The sequence below is a fragment of the Elaeis guineensis genome, chromosome 6 (genome assembly GCF_000442705.2).
Source record: "Elaeis guineensis isolate ETL-2024a chromosome 6, EG11, whole genome shotgun sequence".
In the NCBI taxonomy this organism is placed as follows: Eukaryota; Viridiplantae; Streptophyta; class Magnoliopsida; order Arecales; family Arecaceae; genus Elaeis; species Elaeis guineensis.
In genome coordinates, this window is record NC_025998.2 from 23,876,469 (window position 1) to 23,886,992 (window position 10,524).

General features: G+C 39.2%; 1 protein-coding gene across 1 annotated transcript; it reads left to right on the forward strand.

Moving 5' to 3' along the window:
• The first annotated feature begins 3,910 nt into the window (after positions 1-3,910).
• LOC114914324 (receptor-like serine/threonine-protein kinase SD1-8) lies at positions 3,911-8,919 on the forward strand. The gene is made up of 6 exons (XM_029265382.1): positions 3,911-5,171; positions 7,146-7,462; positions 7,602-7,812; positions 8,061-8,298; positions 8,385-8,535; positions 8,629-8,919. The coding sequence occupies exons 1-6, from the start codon at positions 3,911-3,913 to the stop codon at positions 8,917-8,919; spliced, it is 2,469 nt and encodes an 822-aa protein (XP_029121215.1).
• Positions 8,920-10,524: the final 1,605 nt, after the last annotated feature.

Here is a 10,524-nt window from a genome sequence, read left to right on the forward strand (position 1 = left end):
TAAATATTAAATTTTAATTTAACTAAATATTATAAATATTAATTTAAAAATATTAAAAAAATTAAAACAATGGTATTTGATGATCACTGTGGAGCCGTCGTCGCTGCTGTCGTTAATACTCATCAAATCCATAGAGACGGTACTGCAGCATAGAAACTATGTTGCACGGTAAGAGAAGGGGGGAGGAAAGAGGAAAGAGGGGGGAAGAAAGGGAGAGGCAGGTCGGGGGCTCGGGGGGAGGTGGGTCAGGGGCTCGCGGAGGCGGTCAGGGGCTCGGAGAAGCTGGATTCGATGGTGAGGGAAAGAGGGGGATTAGAGATAGTCGGGAGAAGACAGGCCGGGGGCTCGAGGAGGCGGGAGACGGCCAAGGGCTCGAAGAAGCGGGATTCGATGACTAAAGGCTCGAGGAAGCGGGATCTAATGATCGAAGGCTTGGAGAGGTGGCCAGGATTTTAGAGAAGCGAGATCTGATGGTGGGGGAGAGAGGGGGATTGGAAGTGGAGGAAAGAGGGGGGCGGTGGCGGGATGAGCGAAAATGAAAAGTCAAAAATCGAAGGAAGGCTTTTAGGGTTAGTATTAGTAACGACTAAATTTTCATCGCTATAGCCGTCGCTAATACCTATAGCGATGGCATCGCTGTCGCTACTAGAGACCGTAATATGGCCATCGGTAATGCCATCGCTAATACATATTATTAGCTACAGTAAAGATACCGTCGGTAATATCTATCGCTAATATTTTAATTTCTTATAGTGCTGAATGCACATCAATTTAACAATAAGATAGGAAAACAATATATATATGTAAGATCGGGTCGGGTTCGAATTGGATATTGGATCAAGGTGGCAACTATTCAAATCCGACCCGACCCGATTCAAGATATAAATTTATTGGTTTCAGATATGGTCGGGTCAAAATCCAGTCAACACGTTGACTAACCCCACCCATTAGGATTGGGTCAGGTTGGGACCCATCTGGGTTGGGTGTGATTGCCAAGTCTAGTCATAAGTCGCCCTTCAATTCGATTGCCTCATGGGTTTGATTTAAGTACCTGATATATTCAAACCATATTACAAGAATCATGTATCCACTGTGTTTATATCAGGAGCACAGATCTTTTATAATACACTGCATACACCATCCATCATATAATCGATGGCTACGCATACATATAGACTATACGATACATGGAACATACAGTCGCATGCAGCTATCCATGGTATGATGCATGGTGCGCACGATGTGCACCACATTATGCAGTGGATCGCAAGTATCACAAAGGATTTGTGCACTTGTATCAGCTACTAAAACACGAACGGATGACATATCAAAGAAAAAGAACACACAAACAAATAAATTTATTGCCAGTCACCGGTTGCTATTACATGATATATTCAAACTACGGTAACTTCTTACTATATATATATATATATATATATATATATATATATATATATATATATAAAATTAGATTCAAATAGTAGGAAACTCCCTGTATATGATAGAGCATAGGATTAGAAAGATAGGAGAATAGTCAATTTCATTATTCTTTATTTATTAATTAAAATACTAATTAAAGGCAAGAGTGGGGATATGAAAAAAATTTTGGTGCACATGTTTTTAAAAATTGATCACTAACATTAATATATACTTATAGCCAGTATTTTCATTTTATGTTAGCTAAACATAATATTTCTTATTTATTAACCTGCCAACCAACAATCTCTATATTATTTTCCATGATCTTAATTTTTCAATATTTTTTAGAAATGTGGAGCAAAATCTAATTTTTCAGCATTTATTAGAAATGTGGCTAAATTAATACCGTGAAAAAAACTTATACCCAACATTTTATCATAAATGCGGGATAAAATTTAATTTCTAGCATTTTTTAAAAATATGGCTAAATTAATATCATGAAAAATCTTATACCCAGTATTTCATCATAAATGTGAGGTAAATTTTTCAGTATTTTCAAAAATACGACTAAATTAATATTGTGGAAAATAGAATTTCTTATAATAAAAGAAGAGAATCAGTTCAGGCACACTTTGGCACAGACAGTATATCAAGAATCTGTAAATACTTGAGCCGACTCCAACATTCCTAGAGTCGACCCTACTTCATATTGAGCCAATCCTAATATTCTCTCGAGTTGACTCTACTATTTCAAGAGCCGATCCAACTGAGTACTAAGAATGTCAAACAGAGAACTATGTTTTAAATAATAAGAATTAGAGCTGACTCCAAAGGATCTTGAGTCAGTCCCATTACATCTCGAGTCGATTCTAGAAGTTTCACGAGTCGACCCCAAACATGAGTTAACCTCAAATATCCAAGAGTCGACCATACTAATATCTCAGAGTAGAAAGATAATAAGCAACAAAATTCAAATTCTTCAGCTGGAGCCAATTCCAAAGATTTCAAGAGTCAACCTTACATTTAAGTCAAATCTGTCGAGTCAATCTCCATAGAAGTCAAGCTGACCCTGAAGAATAAGAGCAGACTCTACTGAATTCTGATAGAATTAAATAGCTAGTTTGTCAAAAATTTTTTAATAGCTATAAATAGTTAGTTTGAGCTCTCTAGCAGTTATTTCAAGATTTTTAGTCTTTTTTGGACTTATTTAAAAATAAAATTTGGTTTGAAAAATAGAATGAGATTTTACATTGAAAAACTTTAAGTCTTAGTGAAAAGGAGAGTACTAAAAAAGAGTATCCAGTAGCTTGCACAATTGAGAAATAAGAGCTCGAGTACCTTGGTTGAGCATATATACTACAAAGAATCTTCATTAAATTTACTCTCAGACTTTTATTGAAGTATTAAAGGAGGAGTTCTTCACATTAAGCAGCAACTTCTACCTTCAAGGGTTTCAAGAATTTCATTTATTGTAGTTTAAATTAATTATCTCTTGTATTTCAGTATCTGTAACAAGTTTTTTAGAATAAGAAACTTAAGGTATAAGGCCTATCTAAGTCCGTAATTAGATGTTTATATTGAGTTAAGTCAGAGGACTAAATTTAAGAAAAAATTTTGGTCGGTGAACCCAAAAAATCTGATTGAATTAGGATTATGAGATCAAAAAATAATCTGCCTATAATCTTTTAAGAAATGATAGTGGAATTTTCAAATAAGTGATTTAGGAAGTCAATGTAAGTATAAAGATTGGCATCAAACTGCTATAAAAATTAGCACAGACTAATCTATGCTGATCTAAACTATCGTGAGCTGGTCTAACGGACCAGGCCTTTACAAAAGCAAAGAAGAAAATTGGAGGAGAGAAGGGAGTACGAACAGCGTTGCTTGAACGATTGACTCCCTAAAGTAAAAATTGAGGTTGGTGGCATTCGTTTCGTTACCCTAGCGGTCTAGAGTCGCCGTTTCGTAACAAAAGGGGAGGGGGTCAGCCAACCGACGTCTTAACCATTCCATGCCGGGTTTTTTGAAAAGAAAATGTGACCTGAATCAGTCAAAGTCAGTATAATCCCATGGAGAGCAGTGGATGAGAGGATTCATCCTTCTGCCACCATCCGTTAAAAGCCATCATGATGTGCTACAACCCAATAATGTTTTCCCGTCCGGCCTCCTGTGCGTAGGAGTCCACATTCTGGCATGTCAGTGTATCACCGCGCTCGCAAGCGTGACTCACGAGCGAGCGGATGATCCATCACCCGCGGGTCATGCTAGCACGTGATGCAAACATAGGCATTGCTTTTCGCTATTTGGCAGAAAGTAATGTAAACAAGTCTACCACCGGGCCAAAACTAGTGGGATGCAGGGACTCGCATGGGCCACCTAACTTTAAATAGAACACCAAACCCATCTACATGCTCAACTGAGAGTATTTTGGCTCTGCCATTTGAAGAAAACCATTAACCCTCGGATATTACAGTCCGGTTTTCGAGGAAGCATGAAGAAACTGTCATTACCTCTCCTTCTTTTCACTCTCTTCTCTCCTTCCTTTGCCAGGGACTCCCTGACTTCAACCACGTCACTCCTCGACGGCCAAACTCTGGTCTCGACCGGTGGAATCTTCGAGCTTGGCTTTTTCAGCCCAGGTAACTCTCCTTACAGATACTTGGGCATATGGTACAAGAAAATTCCAGTTCAAACAATCGTATGGATCGCCAATCGAGCCAGTCCTCTCACGGATTCCACTGGAGTTCTAACGATCCGCAAAGATGGGAATCTAGTCCTGCTCAACAGCAGAGCCGAAGTTCTTTGGACTACGGGCTCGAGAGTAAGTGCCAGTAGTAACCCAATAGCACAGCTCTTGGATTCTGGAAACTTTGTCCTTACAGCAGAAGAAAGTAGTAGTCCGGAGAGCTTTGCATGGCAGAGCTTCGACTACCCTTCGGATACGTTGCTGCCCGGCATGAAGCTCGGATGGAATCTGAAGACGGGTCTCAACCGGTACATCAGTTCATGGAAGAGCTCCGATGACCCGTCACCGGGGAGCTACTCGTTCAGAATGGATCCCCATGGATCGCCGGAATTGTTCCTATATCGGGAGTCTACAAAGATTCACGCAAGCGGGCCATGGAATGGGCTTCAATTCAGCGGCATTCCCGAGCTGAAACCTGATGATTTTTTCCGTTTCAGTTTCATCTCAAACAAGGATGAGGTCTACTACACGTATGAGATAAACAAGGGCTCCGTTGTTTCGAGGTTGGCGGTGACTACATCGGGTCTGGTCCAACGTTTCGTGTGGCTCGACGCCACCCGAGCTTGGAACGTCTTCTGGTCGGATCCGAAAGACCAGTGTGATCATTATGCGGCGTGTGGTCCTTTCGGTGTCTGCAATTCCAATCAATCACCTGTTTGTAGTTGCTTGGAAGGATTCCGGCCAAAATCACCGCAAGAGTGGAATCTGAGAGATGGTTCCGCTGGGTGTGTGAGGATTACTCCTTCGGACTGCAAGGGAGATGGATTTGTAACGCTGAGTAATATGAAGTTGCCAGACACCACGAGTGCCTCCGTGGATGAGAGCATGAGCCTCAATATGTGCAGGGAAAGTTGCTTGAAGAATTGTTCTTGCAGGGCTTATGCTAGCGCTAACATCGGTGGAGGGGAGAGCGGTTGTATCATTTGGGCCACTGATCTGATAGATATCAGGCATTTTGTGGGCGGTGGGCAAAATCTTCAAGTAAGGCTTGCGGCATCAGAGCTAGGTATGTCCCATAACTTCGTATATTGTTTAATTTTCTGTCTGAAATATTTCATTTTCTTTCTTGTTAAGAATAAGATTACTTGATTTGCTTTTATGGTAAATGCTTATGTGGTGCTTGATGAATGATCATATGCTATTATTAATGCATATACTAGTTATTATATTTTACTTGTTTCAATTTTGAGAATTGTAGGGTGGCCATGCATGGATGCTTGATTTCAGAATTTTGTTTTGCCTGTAAACTTCAATCGAAGACTCATATGACAGTATATTATTATTTTATTGAATAAAAATTGAGCTTTCTTCAATGGTTGATTCGAAAAGGAAAGTCAGCTACTATTTTGTATATTATTAGCCTAAAACCATGGGAAAAAGCCGTCTCTGGGAGTTCTTAAGAGAGGTTATCCAAGAGCACCTGAAAATGGTTACAGGAAGACCAAAGACCTTACCTAACCTTCGCAGTTCATCCTTTAAGATGTAGAAGGGAAAATGTATGCGTGGTATATACAGTTTTAGAAAGGTAGATACATTCGTAACAATCGACAATTGAGAAGGAAAAAACACAAGTTTCTGCGCTTTGAAATAAGAGGCAGGCTAAAGGGTTAATTAGAATCTTTTAGCAACATGGCCAACACTCCATGCACTTCCCCAATTGCGCTTCCCAGGATCAGCCCGAAAATAATTCGTCTCAGCCGAAGGCTGGCCCGCTCCCCTAAAACGTTTGCCCGGATCCGGTTTTCTCCGGGTCAGCTCTTTCGGCTGCTCTAGTCTGACCCATTGACCATCGGACTGCACCCTGCATAAATCTTAAAAAACCTGAACTCCATACATCCATATGCACAGATATTGAAGAGATCATCGTATCTTGATCTTACAAATATGTATATCATTAGAACTCTCTATAGCATCTTGAGTGTCTCGACTCACTTTAGACAATTCTAAGTGGGGATGACTCCAACTCTATAACTTTTCATCCGACCATAATAGTCTGATCCGATAACTCTGTTATCATCTGAGTCTCGACATGATTAGCCTCTATAGATGCTAAAGACTCCCCAACATGCTCTGCAACAAGGAATATAGCTCTTACTTATATTTAAAAAAAAAATATATTAATATTATCCTTAAAAATAAAAGTACAAATCATAGTACTAAGTTATTATCAATATATACAAATATATTTCTCGACTCCTCAGTAACAAAATTGTCATCTCGATGGATATGAGTCATCTTTTAGACTCCACCTAACTAAAATTTCTCTCATACTCATACATCTATAGAAAAAATAAATTTTATAAAATACATAATCCATGATACATCACAGTTGAATCAAAAGCTGTTGTCATGTCGTAACCAACTTTACAACTACATCAACTTCCATGTAAGATACTAACAAGGTTGGAGCCCATGATACTCCCCATTTAGGAGTGGCAATGGGTTAGGACAGTGCCAGGCCTGAAGCCATCCCAAAGTGCAAAAGCGAGGCCTGAGCCCAGCTAACCTGCACCCAGGCCCAGAGATATCTGGCTGTAGGCTGTTGCCCAACCCTTAGTGGGTATATATCTGGGCTGGGCTGGACTACAAACGGGCCTATTCATTGTCCCACCTACACGTCACAGGCTCAGCCTAAAACTAATTTGAACATCTATTCAGGCCCAAGCCTGGCCCGTTTCCCTTAGCCCGGCGGCTACCTCTACGGGCCGTTCAAGCCAGCCCGGTACATTGACATCCACAGTGAAAACTCTGCCAAAGCGAAGCATCACTGGGGCGTGACATCACCTTTAGAATCTATGACCGCCTTTACTATTATGCATGATTTTTGCTTTCCTAAATCTTTTTCAAGGGAAGGTATGATGAAATTAATGTTATTTTAAAGAAAATTGTACACTACAACCTTCTTGGGACATCTCTAGATGCCATTTTGCTAGAGCTAGTTGTGTTATATGGTGACACTAACTGATTCTGTTCGCTTTAGCTAAAATGAATTCGGGGAGGAGTTCGGACGACAAGAAAGTGGTAATTGTCTCTGTATTGATATTTTCTGGGTTGCTGCTCTTGGGGATTGGTGGCTGTTGTATGTTGAATGAAAAGCGTAGAACAACATCGTCACCCTCATTCAGTGGACGTGGACCAGCTGCCTACCTAGCAAAAGAGCATTGTTCAGATGATGAAATAAGAGCTAGCAAAGAACTAGATCTTCCTTTCTTTGATCTTGAGATCATATTGGCTGCCACAAACAGCTTCGCAATTGAAAGTAAAGTTGGAGAGGGTGGTTTTGGCCCTGTTTATCAGGTAGTTATGAAACAGTAATGTGATCTTAAACACTCAATCTATGTACAATAGAAATAGTTCCTTGTTGAATTGAATGAACTTTGATGTAAAACAAAAATAATATGACATCATCATCAAATTGTGGATTGACACTTGACAGGGCAAGCTCAACAATGGGCAGGACATAGCTGTGAAGAGGCTATCTGAAAAATCATCACAAGGACCCGACGAATTCAAAAACGAGGTTATGTTGATTGCTAAACTTCAGCACAGGAATCTTGTCCGGCTTCTAGGTTGTTGCATTCATAGGGGAGAAAGGATGCTAATCTATGAATACATGCATAATGGAAGTTTAGACACCTTTATATTTGGTTTGTTCTTAACACTTCCTCCTACATAATTAGTAGAAAGTTAGAAGACACAAGTCACATGAGAGTCCTCATGTAGAGATGTAAAGCTGGCAATAGGGCTTCATGACTGCATTCCAGCAAAATGTCCATAACATTTTGTTACTAAGCCTCACAAAAAGTAATGCTTGCACTTTGCTAATTTTTACATTCTTGAATTAAACATAAATTGAAACCCTAAATTATGTTTATATCACTTGAAAAATGGGCAGATGAAGGAAAGCGTTCACTGTTGAGTTGGCAAAATCGCTTCGTCATCATACTAGGGATCGCACGTGGACTTCTCTATCTTCATCAAGATTCTAGATTTAGAATAATACACAGGGACCTAAAAGCTGGCAATGTCTTGCTAGATAGAGAGATGAACCCCAAAATCTCAGATTTTGGAATGGCAAGAATATTTGGAGATGATCAGACTCATGCACGTACACGCAAAGTGGTGGGGACATAGTAAGTACCATTTTTTAAAGATTTTCCAATCATTAAATGATTGTTTGCATAACCCCCTAATTATTTTCTTCTAATGATGGATGCAGTGGATATATGGCTCCTGAGTATGCGATGGATGGCATATTATCCATAAAACTTGATGTCTTTAGCTTCGGCGTTTTAGTATTAGAAATCATCAGTGGCAAAAGAAACAGAGGATTTTACCAATCTGAGCAACATTCAAACCTCATTACGCATGTAAGTGCAAGGAAAAATATCGTTTTTTGTGCAAATATCTTTTGGGAAGCATGGTTCTACATGTATCACAAGAAACTACGGAATTTGTTTTAGGCTTGGAAGCTGTGGAAGGAAGGAAAGAGCTTCGAGTTGCTGGATGAATCTTTGGAGGACTTGCATACGTCTGAAGTCCTGAGATGCATACAAGTGGGTCTTTTATGTGCTCAAGCGCAACCCGGAGACAGACCAATGATGTCCTCAGTTATCATGATGTTGGCTACTGAAAATGCTGCACTGCCAGAACCAAAGGAACCTGGTTTCAGCACTGGGGAAGGGTCAGTTGATATCAAAACTTGTATCCACAGTGCGAATTATTTAACAGCAACCTCGGTGCAGGCTAGATAGAGTATATTTCCTTATATTTAGTCTAAGCACACTGCCTCTGATTCTCATGTAAAATATATAGCTGATACTTTCTTCCCTTTTCCTTGTTGAGGGAATACTAGTAACTCTCTTCTTGAATGTGTCATGCTCTTCAAAAATCTCTGGGGTAAAATTAGTATTGATGTTTTCCTTTTTTCTGCAGTAGCATCTCCTAAATTCTTTCCTTCTTTCTGCGTCATCTTCTTGTAAGCCTTTTTTCTCTTTAATAATATTAGTTGGCTTAGCGTCACATCAATGCTAAAAACAAAAAAAAGGAAGAAAAGAAAAAATAAAAACATAGAGAGAAGACAACATATTGCGGGACTACCAACTTTTTCACCTATCAGAACCCGAAAGAATCGAGTGAAGCCTAGAGCAGATTGAAACACTCATCAAATATTTTATCTTGTATTTTAAATAATAACATTTTTGAGAGATCAAGTAAAATTTGGTGCTTTTTTTTTTTTTTTAAGATAAAGGGAAGCATTAAGCCACCCAGCGTTGGGAGAGTCAAATAACTTTTTAGCGTTCGACGTGTGATTTCAAATCAATCCCTGAGACTCCTCCGAAAAAGAAAAAAGGCATTTAGTTCCTGATTTTTTTTGTGAAAGAAAAAAAAAAAAAACTCTCAACATTCAAATAATGACTAAACCTGTTAACACTTTGGCGTTTGGTTTATAACCGAAATTCAAATGAGAATGGAAATTGTTTGGAATCGAAATCGGAATGACTAAATCTCCCGAAGCGTTTGGTTCGTGATCGAAATCGGAATCGAAATTGGAATGAAAAATTGAATCCATAGAAGAGAGTAGGGATTAAGTTCTATATAGATTGACCCACTCCCATTTCATCCTGAAATCGAAATCGAAATGGGACTCTTTCCAATCAAACGGTTGGAATGGAAGTCATCCATTCCGATTCTGATTTCAGACTCCCATTCTCTTCAACCAAACACCCCATACCCCTGTCATTGGAAATGGAACTCAATTAGCTCAACTTCTTAAAAAATGAAACGTATCATAAGGGTACTTTTCCATTGTCTCCATATCAAGTCAACTGGGCTTGGAGGTCCATGGATAAATGCATTCATGATGTTTCTATCACGGCATGAAATTTGTTTGACAGAATTTGAGGTTTTGTGATACATAAGACATTTCTGTCGCATATAATGTCTGACCTGAGCTATAAATAATGATTAAAAGTTGTCTTCAGTTAATTTATTAGAAAAAGGACGGGAAATGCCTCAAACGGCGGTTCTATACGCCTTTTTTTTCTTGTTTTCCAGGATTAGAAGGGAGGATGGACCACAAGAGTTTTCCAGAGTTTTATTTAAAACGGCAAGATGTGTACATGAGGTTACAGGGTGCATAAATTTGAAATGGTAAGGTATGTACATAATTTTTTTAATTCACCAAAGGAATTTAGTAAACAAACATCAACCGCACATCAATTAAGAAGAATGATGGCTAACTTTTGTTATAAGTTGTTTTGACCAAGCCCTAAATCATTGACACCAAGTCAACTTATTTCTGAGGGTCTTCCTTAGGTCAAAAAACATATATTTTCCCTGGAATTCTGCTGCATTAC

Coding starts and splice junctions, on each gene's coding strand:
- LOC114914324 (XM_029265382.1), top strand. CDS start 3,911: ATGAAGAAACTGTCATTACCTCTCCTTCTTTTCACTCTCTTCTCTCCT. Junction 7,813..8,060: donor TTTAGACACCTTTATATTTG/GTTTGTTCTTAA, acceptor AAAAATGGGCAG/ATGAAGGAAAGCGTTCACTG. Junction 8,536..8,628: donor ATTCAAACCTCATTACGCAT/GTAAGTGCAAGG, acceptor AATTTGTTTTAG/GCTTGGAAGCTGTGGAAGGA.